Below are 14,478 nucleotides of genomic sequence, written 5' to 3'. Positions count from 1 at the left end.
CTCTACTCTTTGCCCATTCTTTTGCCTGAGTTTATGGGAGAGTTCTCAGAAGGCAGCTTCTGAGAGAGGAAAGGGGAGTAGACCTTTGACAAAATTGGAGTATGTTGTACGTCACGTGGGAGAAGACGGTCCTACGTTTCAGTAGGTGTTCTGAATGTTTGGTCTAGCTTATACTAACTAGAAAGCTGTAGCAAATAAGAGCAGAGATGACCTGCCTTTACTTTTTTCTTGCTTTAAGAAGCCAGCTTTTGAGGATTTGGATAGGAATTAGTTTGAAGTCTGGAACTAAATATGAACAAATGGATAGTAGGGTACAGAAAGCTTACTGCATGTCTTCTGTTTTCAGTTTCAACCACTTTGTCTTTTATGGTATAAAAAAGTTACAGGGAAGCTGACTATAAAAAGAGATTTCTGAGCACTTTAAGCAATGTCGCCCTCAAAACTGAGTATCTGATACCTGCATTGCAACAGAAGGACTATTTCAACCCCATAATGCATGTTCCTAGTGTTTCTGAGGGCTTCAAATTACTGTACATAATGGCCCAGACTCTAATTCAATATGCTTAGTAAGCCTCTGCTGCCATACTTACATGCACCCAGAATGCATATGCCTTCAAAATACTAAAATCCAACTTATGATCTGAACCTTACCTAGCCTATGAAAGTGAACATAGTGATACTAAGCCACTAAATGGAAGGCACCTGACTTAAAACTCCCTACTTGAAGAATAAAGCTGCTTTGAAGTTGAATACAGTTTTCAGATTTAGAATGTTTCTGCCAGAGGAATTTCTGCCTGTTCGGAGCGAGTGACTGCGCATCCCGGAGTGACTTACAGTTGTGCTGCTATTTCGGGGCAGGGTGAAGAGCAAGGAAGTCGAGCATTCCCTTTTAAAAAATTAGCTTATTAAAGATGATGCTGATATGATATAAACAATATGTTAAAATATCCTTTGTCTCATTGCTGGTAGACTGGTAGCTGATGAATGATAGCTAAATAGATGAAATGCGGAACAGGCTGGACTAGTTCTTATTTATTTATTCTACTAGACAGCCTTTTCCTCAAAATCCTCCCTTGAGTGCATTTTTTCATTATGCTTATGAGAAATTATCCGGATAAGAAAACATACCCTGAAGTTAGCATTTTCATATATTTTTGAAAATGGTCATGCTACAAAAGACAAGACAAGTAGTTCAGGTCAGGCTTAAATACTATGGAAGGTAGTAGGCAAGCCTGTATTTACGTTAAGCATATTGAGGCCAAAATTGAGGTCAAGCACATTTTAATGAAGTTAGATGGTTTTAGATATGTTTTGTAGAGATAACTACAAAAGGATGATTTGCTTTTTTATATCTCTTTTTTACTCCTAGACCTCTTCAAACTTGTCTTTTAGTATTTAATTTTAATTTTATTGTCCTAGCACCCTGTTTTTCACAGGAAAGGGGCTTATTTGGTGGTAGCTGCAAAGGCAGGACTACATTGCTGACTGTATGGCTTATTATGCTAAAGTATGTTAAATTAGGCTGTGCTTTGAAGACTGTAAAAAGACTGGAGCACGTCTAGCCGAAGCATTTCTTTCATTTGTTCCTTTCTTGGCCTTCCTCTTCAATGCTCAATATAAAGAGAATAAACTTGCAGCATTCTAAGTCCTTTTATTTATCTTGTTCCCATTTTGTTTTACTTTCTTGTCTTTTTTCTGGAAGGAATTACCTGTCTGTAATTGCAGCTTAGGGTGATTTCTCATCTGCTGTTATATTGGGTGGTTTCTGTTCCAGCACTAGTGTTATTTAAAGCTTCATTTATCATAGCCTAGGATGATAGCTGATGTTGCAAATTATTATTCAAATTATTTCATTTCTTTGACTGGTGTTACACAGTTACAAGGACAGACATTTATTACAGCTTGTCTTTTGTGACTTCTTTTGCAGTGTTCTTATGTTTGGACTCTGTACAGATTGACTGCCATGGAAGTATCCTCTTTGCTGCTCCAAAAGCTGAAGGTAAACTGATACATTGAGCAGTCTGCCTTTATTCCTTTTTTAAGGAGAAAAGAAGAAAGAAAATATCTGTTTCTGTTTTCTTTTCTCTTTCAGAATCTTGTGATGTATTTTATTTAGCTCCTGAAATTGAAGAGGAGGATGTAGTTACCGAGAAGGTAATGTGGTAGGTTATGTGGGTTGCTGTTCATTTTATCAGTGGGCAGTTGTACCCCTCTGTTCCTTGAAGGAGAAAGCAAAAACATTTTAACATTTTGATAATAATGCTATTTCTCATTAATCTGTGCTTTGGAATGTGTTAGTCTCCCATAAAATCAGTTGCTTCTTAAAAACTATTTGCCTTCCCTCTCCCAAATTATTGGAGTAACTGCCAAAATCTGTTCTTTGATAGTTTTCCGTAAGGTTTAATTGCTTTCTGTTTTTTAGCACTTGAAGTCATATTTCATGTTCTTGAAGGCATGCTAAGGTGACTGTTTTGAACTGTTCAGGTTAAAGCCGACAGGCGTTAATCTGCTATGGAATATTGGATACAAATAACACTGTTAACATTATGAGTTTGTCAATGTAACTGTAGTAGTATCCCCTAGAGCATTTTCCTATAGAAAGAAGTGCCATGGAGCTCTCAGACCAAACATGATAAAAATATTAACTAATCAGCAAGTGAGTATTTGTCTCCATTGCAATTGCATCTCAATTGCAAACTGTACTGTAGCAATCTTATGAGTTAGGAAAGATTTGAATTTACAGTATCTTTCTATTTTGTAATATGAAAAGAGAGGAGCTAATAGGTATCTCCTGTCCTGTGTGTCCCTTTACAAATATGAAATAGTAGTTGTGAATCAGAAGAAAAACGGCTTTAAAAATCTTCAAAAGCCAGATTTTGTCTTTCTGTAAAATTACTTGTAACTAGAAAATATTTATATAGTTCCTTTCTTTAAAGTCATTCCTTCTTCTTAAATTAAATTGCTTTGATCCAACATGCAGCTTTTTTGAAAGCTTCAAAAGCTATCTTGAAGCTTAAACTAACCCTGAAATATAATATAGCAGCTTCAGCAGACAGTGGAATTAATAATCCTGAAGCTTTCATGATTTATGCTTTATCTCTAGAAAATCCAGATAATTTTTTTATTGTTTTTCTCCAGCATTATATGTAGAATTCTGACTAAGTTCACTTCAGTTTTTGGCTTTATCCTGATACTTGTATAACTGTTTGGTTGTTATGAACGTTAACAGTTAGAATTGTGGTATGGATATCAAGGCTTGTGTAGTGCCAGCCACAGTAACTACGCTGCTCATCAGTAAAAGGAGCTTTTGCAGAGCATGTGCTGGGTTGGATGGTAATTTTTCCTTTAAAAGAAAAAAAAAAGTTAAAATTGTAATCTTGTTGACCTCTTGGGACTCTGAACCTAAGAGGAAGATAACCTGGGGGAGCTGCTTTCTCTTCCTTCAGACTTTTTGTACCTGTTAATAGCTTTTGTTCAACAGTTCAGATGGTTCACAGGCTGCTTACTTTACAGTGAACTTGCTTGTTGTCCAGTGTTGTTTACATGGCTCAAAAGAGTGCTAGAAAACTCTGTACTGTACGGCCACATCATTTAGTGCTATGCTTAGGTTGCTCTTCCCTGAGCCTTTTCAATGCCCCCCAGAGGCAATGGGATCAAGCGTGGTGCTTTAGCTATGGCAGAGCTGCATTTCTAAACTCTGCTGAGTGTTAAATAGTCTGAATGAGTCTCTGTCTGAAAATAGTAATTCTTCAAATAAAATCAGACCGCTTGTCAAGATCAAGTACTTTTCCAAGGTCTCTCATCATGGCAACTTCAAGTAGTCTAGCTGCCAGCACTACAATTCCTGAAATAAATATATAGTACCTACTTCTTCTGATAGGCATAATCTTCTCTGTAAAATATGACTTGTGCAGACCAGCTTGTAATTACTTTGTGCCGTTTACTTGCTGGATTGTCATGGCCTTTTTTAAGTAAATTGCTGCTGGTCAGATGTTATGGTAGAACCCTAAAGCTTGCAGTAATCTAAATTTTTACATGAGAAAGGGGTTCGTCAAAATGTAACACAAAACACTTTTAATAATTCTCCTAGACAAACAATAAGACAAATTATGTCAGTTGTTCCAACAGTAGAATACTAGCTACTATTATCAGCACTGCACGCATAGCTGCTAGTTTTTGAAATGGGCTGGGATTTTCACCAGCATCTTCAGAAGCTGACGGCAGCCTGCTCTTTGGAAGCTCCCGTGCATTTTCTTTACTTTGGGGGTGGAGGAAGCATGTTTGGATGACTACGGGGGATTGGTTTTGAGGAAATTGTTTTGGTCGCCTTACATCTTTCCTCTCTCCTATGTTATACTAATAGGTCTGCATTTATGGTGTTGCTGCAGTTCTGTGGATGGCAGCAAAATACAGCTTCCCACCTCATCACAAACTAGCGTTGCCAAGAAAGTTAAAAAGCCTTCTTCTGGATATGGCAAAAAAAAATCCTGACGAAAGACCTTCTCTAGCTGATGCAATTAAGGTTACTATATTTAAACAATTTTATGTGAAACTGTTAGTTGTGGTCAGAGCCTTATTTTAGTGATTTGAAAATCAAAATATTAATTTATTTTTGGTAATAGGCTACTATCAAATTAAATGATAACCACTCATTTTTTTTTAATGTTACTCCTCTAGGGAAATGAAGGGGTGTGTTTTTAATTTATATTGAAATTATCAATAAAGTAATTGAAATAAGTTCATAAGACTTCCTTAGATTAACTTTGACTGACTATTTATTGTGACTTTGTCCTTCTCCAAGAGTAGCTCGCTTAATTGAAAACTTGTTTACTAATTGAAAATTATGGTTTTTATGTTTTTAGACATGCAGTTGTTATTTACTTGATCGAGGTATAAACAGCAAAAAAATTCTGGCATTGTTGAACAAATTTGTCTTTAAGGTAAGAGTGCCCCTCCCTCTTTTTTTTCTTAATTTGCTGCATTTTTTTCCACTTATTTCTGTAAAATATGTTCTAGTAAGATTTTTGATCCTTGCAAGTGTAATTAAGTTTGTTCTAATTTTTTTAAAAAATTTAAGTAATCTTTAAGTACTGCTCTTATGAAAACATTATTAACAGTAAAATATTTATATAATACTAAGAATTATATGTATGTGTGTTTATATATACACATAATATATAATATGTTTAATTATATAGTGACACACACAACAAATATATATTTTTAATTCCTTGCAGTAATGTAAAGGAGACGTGAAAATTATATTCTGATTTTAGAAGTCTGATTTTTTAATGTCTACTCTTAGATATGTATTTTACCATCTATATTTAAGTTTGCTCTGCATATGTAAAAGAGCCTGAAAGTTAGTAAGTCTTGAAATGATGTGGTTGCACTTCGCAAGTATTACTTAGTCAGGAATTAGGGCCAGGATGCAAAAGCTTTTTAATGTAATAATCTAAAGTTAATTAAAAGATAACAATTTTGTCACACTTTTGATGTAGCTGTTACAGTGGGCCAGTGAATTTTTATGAAGAAAAATATTTGTAGTTCCTGAGAGGCAGCAGAATATCTATCTTTCCGTGTTGGAGTGGTCACTCGCTAGGTTATGACACCTGAACTCCACAACCTGCATGGATGAGAGCCCAGAAATAAGGCGAGCCGGTGACTTAGTTTCATGATCTCTCCTTCACTTACATCCCTCTAATCAAAGAATGGAAAGCGTTAATATGAAGTTGCTGTGTTCTGTTTATGTTTCATATCCATGTATAGGACACACAACACTGTTCAGTTGGTCTGGGGAATTGACTTTATTCAACACTATGAATTGCCTCAAAATTATGGTTATGAAAATTATGCAGTGAATTATCAAGATTTACAAACAGTTCTACCAATCCTTAGAGTTTTGTGTAGCAGTCATTTTAATTCTCCACTTAGGTGTGACTAGATTGTTACTTTGCAGGTAACAGAAGTTCAAAATCTTAATATTCTAGGTTTATAGTTTTTTGAAGTAATGTGCTGAGCAGAGTTTAAAGAAAAAAAAACCTGATAGATTGAGTTTGGACTTCATTTTTTATTGCTAGGCTTCCAAGGAAGAAGTAATCCCTTCTCAAGATCATGTTCCTTTTGGACTTAAAAATGAAAGACATGAAATGGACCCTTCAGAGTCAAGTCTAGGTAAGCAGTCAGATTCTCTGAGACTTCCTTTGTTTCAGTATTCTCTAAATCAATTCCCTGGGTGAGATTTTCTCAGTCAGGTACACAGGTTTTTTTCTTTCTCCATTGCCTTTATATTGTACATATTGTTCATCTTTCATCTAATTCTCTTTCTGTTTTCAGGATTTGTGCCTATTACCAGTGAAAGTAAGCTTATAGCAGTTAAAGGACCAGTACCATGCCAGATTTCTCTAAATTGTGAGAAGACTACACTACCTGTTGCATTCACCTCTCCCGCAGCTCACTTTAAGCCTATTATTTTGCAACAAAATGCAAATATAATAAAGTTAGTATATCCTACTGCAAAATAAGTTAAAAGTTTGTTATTAAATCTACTGAATTTGTCCTCAAAAATACTTTGCTCCTTTTCAGAGAGGTTCACAAACCAACTTCTGTGCAATGCAAGAAAGAGATAGGAGAAGAAAAACACATGGACCACAACAGATCAGTATTATATGAAGGAGACACAAATGGTCATGGTACCAAGGACCCAGCTGTTGTTGAAACTGCACCTGAAATACCTGAGTGTCATTTACAAATGCCAGCCTACTCATCCCAAATATCTTCAGAAGAGCAAAAGTCTGGCAACGTGGTTATTTCTACGGTTACATTACCATCACGGTCTGATTCCTCGCATCTTTTACAAGAAAAAAACATTTTATCTGAAGTTTCTTCAAGCTCCTTGGCTTTTCCTGCATCTTCCAATACTCTTCATATAAATAACATCATTCTCAAACAGGACACAGAGAAAAGAGTTTTAACGTTTGTACCAGTACATTTAGCTGTATCAGAGCAAATACCAAATAAACCTCTTCGTTCAAGAATTGCTTATGACTGCTGTCATAGTTTGCCAGTGCTACTTTCGAGTACTATTGCAAGTTATAAAATGAGCACACAAACAGAAGACGATGCCTCCCTTCGTGAAGTGCAAAACTGCGAAATCACTAATACACAGAACAAGTCTGAAAAAAGAAACCAAATTAATAAAACCAACTGCCAAGATCCTGAGTGTGCTACCAGTTTAGACAGTGTTTTCACTCAGCAAGGACATGCACTGTGTACCTCAGTGAATCAAAACACTTCCTATCTCCTTGATGTAGAAGCCTTGTCCCAGCAGAACAGAACAAGTGACACTTTATTACAGAAAGTAGTTCATCTTATACAAGAGGAGTTTGCATTTGATGGCTATCTTGAGAATGGAGTTGAAGTTATTAATATGGGTATGTATGTTTTCTTATATATATTATATCATTGATATAAAAGAATGTTATTAGTAATGTGTTCTTTCTGTTTCTCTTTCTATCACTCACTCTTTTTTTTTTTTTTTTTTTTTTTTAATAAGGTAACTTTATTTTAACCTTAAAGGAAATTAAGTTTGGTATGTTCTCTGATGCAATTTGTGAGAAATTTTGTGACCTGTACTGGGATGAAAAATTACTGGAGAATCTCTACCAGGTTGTAAATGGAGAAAGAGCTTCACATTTGTGGTAGGTATTTTTTCAGCTTTTTCCTTCTTACAGTTTGGCTTGATGTTTTTTCTATTTCCAAAATTTTAAGAGCTTGCCTATTACTAGCAGCAGGAAAGGATATGCTGCTTCTCTTCAGGTGTCTTTACTTGTTTCCTGTCAACTGTTAATTTTCCATTCTATCAGATGCTTCTTGGCTTCCCCCATAGCAAATAATGAATTAGCAGGAAATACTTTGTATAAAGCTTGTCTGTATCTCTGCCCTAGGGTAGGTGAATAATGGAGATCTAATTCCGATCAAATACTGTTCGTAACTATTGATGGAAAGCTTCATACTCATGTTAGAGAAAGGCCATTTAATCAGAACTGAAATATATTGTTTTTACTGTTCAACTTGCTTATTCTGTTTGGGTTCCTGTTTTTTTATGCGTTGGCTCAAATTCTCCTTAATTTAAAAGTAAAGTTGCCTTGATGCATCCTTTTCATTCTAATGAACACCTTAGAACAAGAAAATTAATTTAGCTTTGCTAGAAGTGTCTTTTACTTAACTACCTTAGTTTGACCTAATGTTCCTCCTCACAATTTTTGTAGGTAGCATGTTAAGTGAGAAAACACCACCTTAATTAAATTCACATTTTTACTGTTTCATTTTCAGTGACATATTTACCTTGAAAAACAATGAAGACTGTACTTGTTTTATTGCAACCTCCAAATGTAACACATTTTTAAAAACATCTTACCAAAAACTATTGTAAGCAGTAGTGAATGCATATGCAGAAATTATGTATGTTTTCTTTGTCTGTGTGGTCCTGAACTATAGGCTGGAAGTTTTGACAAAGCAGCTTAATACATGCAGTCCAGGAGAACTTCAGTATTAGAGGTGTTTCATGTGAGCAGCATGTTTCAGGGGGAACGGAGTATGACCTCCAAATATAAGGCCCTCACATGCTGGCCCATTACTCGTTAGGGTTGGGAGTTTTAAGGAACCATTGAAAACTGGTGAGAGGTTAGGTTCTTAATTCCCAGAGTTGAATGTTTTGGCAGGAGAAGGTTGAGCTATTGCAGCTGAATTACTGAGACATCTGAAGAGGTCAACATCTATATGAACTTTTCTTAGGATGTAAAATCTTTGAAAGTGGGAGAAAAAAGGAAATCATCGTTTATTAACCACTAAAAAAATACAGGTCTAGCTTTTAGATCACAGTTAAGAACTGCCTCAGAATATCACTGAGATACTGTTTTCCCATTCATCTGCAGAATACAGCAATTCTTAATTGTTATGTTCTTTAACTCAAAACTATCATATTCTTGTTAGGGACAACTTATCCAGAGACTGAATCCTGAATGAAAAACCCATTGCAACAATTTGCAGTCTAAGTTATGCCTGGAGTTATGCCTTCTGTTTATGTGTGTTCTGATATTTTTGTTGAAATTTTGCTAAATGTTGTAAAGGAAAATCTCTGCACCTTGCTCAGTGTGCCTTAATGTCGATACGAATTTGAACATTTTTCCTGTAAATTAACAACTGAAATTGTGCATACAAACATCAGGAGTTAGATAAATGCAGTGAAGTCCTTCATGTGGATGCTAGCATTATTCGTAAGATCTCATTTTATCCTGATGTAAATATTTAAGGATATGAAACATTAATTTTCCCCCATCCTCTTATATTTTCAGCATAACTGAGGCAGGTGATTCAAAATGTGGCAGTGTATTCCAGGAGCTGAAGCAATCTGACAGCTTTTTGGCAAGCAGCAATCAGATGGAGGGTGAGAAGGGACTTTGTGTTTCTAGATCTTTGTGTGTGCTGAGAATCCACCAGTGACTCAAGTTTGGAGAGACTGGCACTTGCAGTGTGCCTTCAGAAAAACATTCACCTCAGAGCTTATGACAGAGTATCTGAACATTGTTGATGCCATGTGGAATTGTTTTTTATTTGAAGCTTATATATCTGACCAAATGTCATTGAGTGGGATGCCTGCTTCTAAAGCAACATGCGACTGTTGAAAAAGTCATGAAATCCTACTTGCTACATGTGTTTTTTTCTTGTGTTCACCCAGTAGATGTTCTAGTGGCATGCTTTAACGGAGAGAGGGGGGAAGAGGTCAGCCTTACTGAATCAGCTCCATACAGCGTAGCAAGCTTAACGAGAGAGGAGAGCTTTAGAAAATGGTCAGCCTTACTGAATCAGCTCCATACAGCGTAGCAAGCTTAGCGAGAGAGGAGAGCTTTAGAAAATGCTTGACTCCTTAGGCATTACTGAATCAGGTGAGGATAGACTGAGAGGTGACTCACTAACATTTAGCATACCTGGTCCTTCTTTTTTCACTTACCAGAATTTAAGCAAAGCCAGGCAGTAAAATAAAAAATATATTAAAATAAAAGTAGGGATTGTCAACTAAATTATTTACAAATTCTGGGAAAGGGATTGTACAGAGCTTGTACAAGCTGTTTCGTAGTCTAAAGTTACAGAAATTTCACTTGTTTCTGTAGTCCTGAATCTCCTTTCTTGCACATTTTCATGCATTTGTACATAAAGCACATAGAAGTCCATCTGTTTTTAAACTAGGTTACTTCTCTGTTTTGAGTAAAGTTGGATTGGGTGTTATGGCAAAACTTAAATTTGTGAGCTTGCACTTGGCTGCTGTCACGCTATGTTACAATTTTTATTTCTGCTTAGAATGATTGCAAGTGTAGAGCGAGGCCTTCCCATGGGGTATGTGACTTCTTTGCACCAGTAACTCAGGTCCATTTAACTCTAAGGCTGGCATATCTAAGCCCTGGGGGATTGCTCAAGTGAAAAGGCAGACTTCTGGCAGGTGGCTCCTGTCTGCATCGTGCCAACCTTTGACTGTCACCGCAATCCCTTAGGACTGATAGTAGCTGTTATAACTTCAGAGAAGTCCCATCATAGCTCAAGGGAACTGGTCCTGTAGGAGTAGAATGTTCAACAGTAACATGTGTGTGTCCTTTGGCTGCAACAAATACTCTTGCTCTCTATATATGAAGTAAAGAGCTTCAAGGTTTATGGATGAAAAAATCTGAAGAGCTAAGTTTTTTAATGATGTGTGTACAGGTTTGACATGTTTAATTTTGTTCTGAAGCTTCTGTACTATACTTTGTTTAAATGCTTTTTGTACGTATTCAGAACATATTTTGTATTTTTCAAAAACTTATTGACCAAAACTTAATAGTTTTGCAGTTTCTTTAACCTTTACCATTTTACAAGGTATAGCTGAGAAAAAGAAAGCACAGAGCCAAAATAAGCATAAAGGGAACATGAAAGATATTGTTGTCATAGCAATTGACATTTTAAAGTGGAGTAGCACACCTATAACACTGTTAGAGGGCACAGACAGTCTCACAATTGTATTTTGTATGTGTGGCATTTAAGTTTAACAAAGCATACATCAAAACATGTGACCATTATTCCTTTGACTCCACCCCTCACCCTCTTTAGGAGAAGTGGAAGCAACCTTTGACATGAAGGCTGAGCCTGTGATGAATACATCACCAGACGAAAAGGACTTGGACGAGTCACCTGCACATAACTGTGAAAAAGAATTCAGGCTGCAGAATACTATTCTTATAGAAAAAGAGGGACAGTGTTTACAAAGCAATGACTGTTGTGTTGGTACAGGCTTTGCAGAAGAAAATATGGAGCCAGGGGAAGAGAGCATGATAAAGACAGCTGAAAACAGCTACCTTGCGTCTCCCAACCTACCTGACTTTCACAGCTGTAATCCTGGTTGGAGCAGTGCATTTTATGGAGCTGACTGTTTTGGTTCCGAAGTTCATAGTTACGTGAAAAACCTTGGAAAGCAGAAATCAAGTGAGTCACAAAATATAGATGCTAAGAAAGTGGTGAGTACATTGATTTAAAATCATTAAGATACCTCTTTACTTACTGGTTAAAAGTATGATAATATCTGTTGTGTTATAGTCAGTTGAACCCCTCTTTCTTCTGTTAAATACTGACTCTAAAATGCTTTCCTACTGAAATGTGTTGTGTCTTAGGGATAAAGCAGGGTAGGGATAGTATTCTGGAACGAAGAGCACTGACATAAAATTGATATCATTGAACTACAACCTGTCTTTTCTTCCCGAAGCTGAGTGGAAAAGCACCACCTGCGGTATGCACCAAAGCTGTGGTGGTAATATTATGAAAAAGAGCTGAGGCTGGCTATGACTGGTGTATAGCCCAGGCTCTCAAAAGGTTCTGCCCTCCGTATGCACTGAGCCCTTTCCCTTGGTCACAGTGAATTCCCTGAAGCTTCTCACCCTTGTCAGCAGAATGGCCATTAGCTCTCAGATCTTGGAGACCACTAATCATCATCAAGAGGGTGGCCTTGTGCCTTTTAAACAGTTTGGGGGTTGGGGTGGGAGGAGTTTATTTTAGATTAGCAAGATCTTCCATGCCCTTAAAGATCACATTGATCACATTTACTTAATTTTTACATTTGTGCATCTGTCTGTAACAAGCTTCAGTTCATAAATATGTTAAGTCCAAAGCAGCGGTAAGGATATATATGAAACTGTAGAAACCTATGTAGTTGGAGCTGGTTCATGGAAGGAGACAATGAAATTGAAGTAAGTGGGTTAGTATTGGAATACCTATTAGTGTAGGGATACCTGAAATCTTTCTGTGTCCCTGAGAGTGGTTAATTATTTGGTTGGTGTTATCAGTAATTTTTCAGCTGGATAAATATTTAATAAAGATGAAACAAAAGTTGTACTGCTTTTGCAGATTTACTTACTATGAAATTGGTTGAATTTGTTGCTTTATATTTAAATGAGCATAACATAGTAGACCTGGACAGTTGAAAATAAGATCTGGACTTCTTCATTTCTAGATAGTCTGTTTAAATCTCAGTGGATCTATTCACATCCATCGTCTGTGAAACGATGTGACCTCACTACAATTTGCAGTAAAAACCATCACTGTATTTTTCTGTCAAGCAAGTTAAAGCCTGATTCATTAAGGACGTTCAGCCTCTCTTTTGCTCCTTAATGTCCAGGTGTTGGCACGTAGGAGAAAACAGCGTGCGAAACGTGACCTACTCTTGGTTTGTGTAAAAATAAAATGAAAAAAAGCTTTCAGGACTGTTGCTCTAAAAATTTACATCTACTCAAGTATTCACATTTTTAATCCTATAGGGTTGTTTAACACTGTGTAAGTATGCCAGCTAGAGAAAAATGGACTTGCATATAATCTCCCTTATTCAAAGGACTGACTCTTGTCTGCAGAACTGATTTTCAAGAGTAAGGAGCTTTTATAAGCATCTAATTAGATTTTTCTAACAAGTAGTCGTCTTACTCTGAGATTTTACAGACCTCTCACCAACTTAGCTTGATTCAAAAGGATAAATGATCTTTTCTTCTGAGTACTTGGCAATTGTTTTTCCCTATTGAACTAGCAGATGTACAACAAAAATGAAGCAAGATTTAAGGTGTTTAGAGTGTTGGCTCTGGAATCTGCTTGCAAAATTAATGTATGCTATTATATATTGCTACTATTTGCACTAATGTGCAAGAACTTGGCTAACCCAACAACCATGCAAGGGGCTGGGGGCAGGGGGAACAGTCATGAGATATGTCTGTAGAAAATTATAGTCTTTGTGCCCCATGCATTCCACTGAGGGAGATTACTGTTGATACTAAATGCAGTTCATTCAGTAATCAGTTCATAGCAACAGAAAATACATTGCAGTACCTGAAAAAAGTGCGTACTCTTCTCAATACTGAGGGTAGATGAACTAATCTTTGTTTCTTGTTTGTTAAATATATAGGTATATAAATATACATGTATGTATATATATATGTATTACACATATATGACTAGTAAAATCAGATGGTTATAATTAGTATGAAATCTTAGTAGATGGACAAGAATTAGACCCTGATCTTATTCTGTTTCAGTAATGCAGAACTAGTGTATGTGATCTGGACTGCACATGAGGCCAGATGGACAAACAGGAATAAAATAATTATTTGTAGAAATAGAAGCCTCATATCTTACATAAAAAGCCTTCCTAATGCATCAGGTCACTCTGTGTACAAGTTAAAAAGAATACCATTATAAACTATCATCTTCAATTATGTCATTAAATTCAGTTTATATTCCACTATCTTCTTCAGAGATTAAGAGAAGACTAAATTCACTTGTACGCTGTATTATTAATGCACTGCAAAAGGAAAATTAATTTGCACAGAAACATATATTCTGTGTGTTGTGCTAAGTAATAGCAGGTTCAGCTCCCGCTTATGGCACGCATCCTGCAGACACAAAGCCTTCCAGCCCTTGCAGCAAAGCAGGAGGGGAAGGCAGCCGCCAGGGCTGCCCTCTCTCCAGGGGCACGTACAGGGCTGCCCTCACAATAAGGGTTTTTCTGTGCTCTGATCAGCCCGCTTTCACTTCTCTTGCAGCACCAAGCCTTCGCCCTTAGCCTCTGTCCTCTTCCTCTTTGCCTGCGCTGGCTTTCAGCTCTTCCCTCCAGGGCTTGTAAGTCCCTTTGCAGAGTCTCCACCCAACTTCTCTGCCCCCAGCCTGTGACCAGGAGGTTCGTAGTGAACACGCAGCACGTTCTGCTCACGCTCTTCCCTGTCCCATCCCTCTTCCCCGGTATTCTGGATCCGTGCAGGGAGCTGCCCTTCAGCATGTAAACACCGGTGCTTTAAGGGCAACTTGGAATCATCACTTTTCCCAAGTAAACAAGTGATTCTGCCATTCCTTTGTTCCCCGGGCGAAGGGACATGCTGTAGAAAAGTGTCTTGAGGAGCAAAATATACTTCAGAGGAA

The 14,478-nt window shown here is 37.0% G+C and overlaps 1 protein-coding gene across 1 annotated transcript in view; it reads left to right on the top strand.

Annotated features, from left to right (window-relative positions):
• Positions 1–14,478, top strand: part of LOC135325841 (kinase non-catalytic C-lobe domain-containing protein 1-like) — a 62,120-nt gene that overhangs the window by 34,577 nt on the left and 13,065 nt on the right. Inside the window, 10 exon segments of the mRNA XM_064503814.1 lie at positions 1,928–1,999; positions 2,093–2,154; positions 4,364–4,522; positions 4,863–4,940; positions 6,081–6,174; positions 6,337–6,499; positions 6,586–7,433; positions 7,556–7,700; positions 9,357–9,448; positions 11,140–11,543. Coding sequence (XP_064359884.1) covers positions 1,928–1,999; positions 2,093–2,154; positions 4,364–4,522; positions 4,863–4,940; positions 6,081–6,174; positions 6,337–6,499; positions 6,586–7,433; positions 7,556–7,700; positions 9,357–9,448; positions 11,140–11,543 — 2,117 coding nt within the window.

The sequence above is a fragment of the Dromaius novaehollandiae genome, unplaced genomic scaffold (genome assembly GCF_036370855.1).
Source record: "Dromaius novaehollandiae isolate bDroNov1 unplaced genomic scaffold, bDroNov1.hap1 HAP1_SCAFFOLD_30, whole genome shotgun sequence".
Classification (NCBI taxonomy): Eukaryota; Metazoa; Chordata; class Aves; order Casuariiformes; family Dromaiidae; genus Dromaius; species Dromaius novaehollandiae.
Note: the sequence above shows the minus strand (reverse complement) of the source record. Positions and strands in the feature narration are given on the sequence as shown.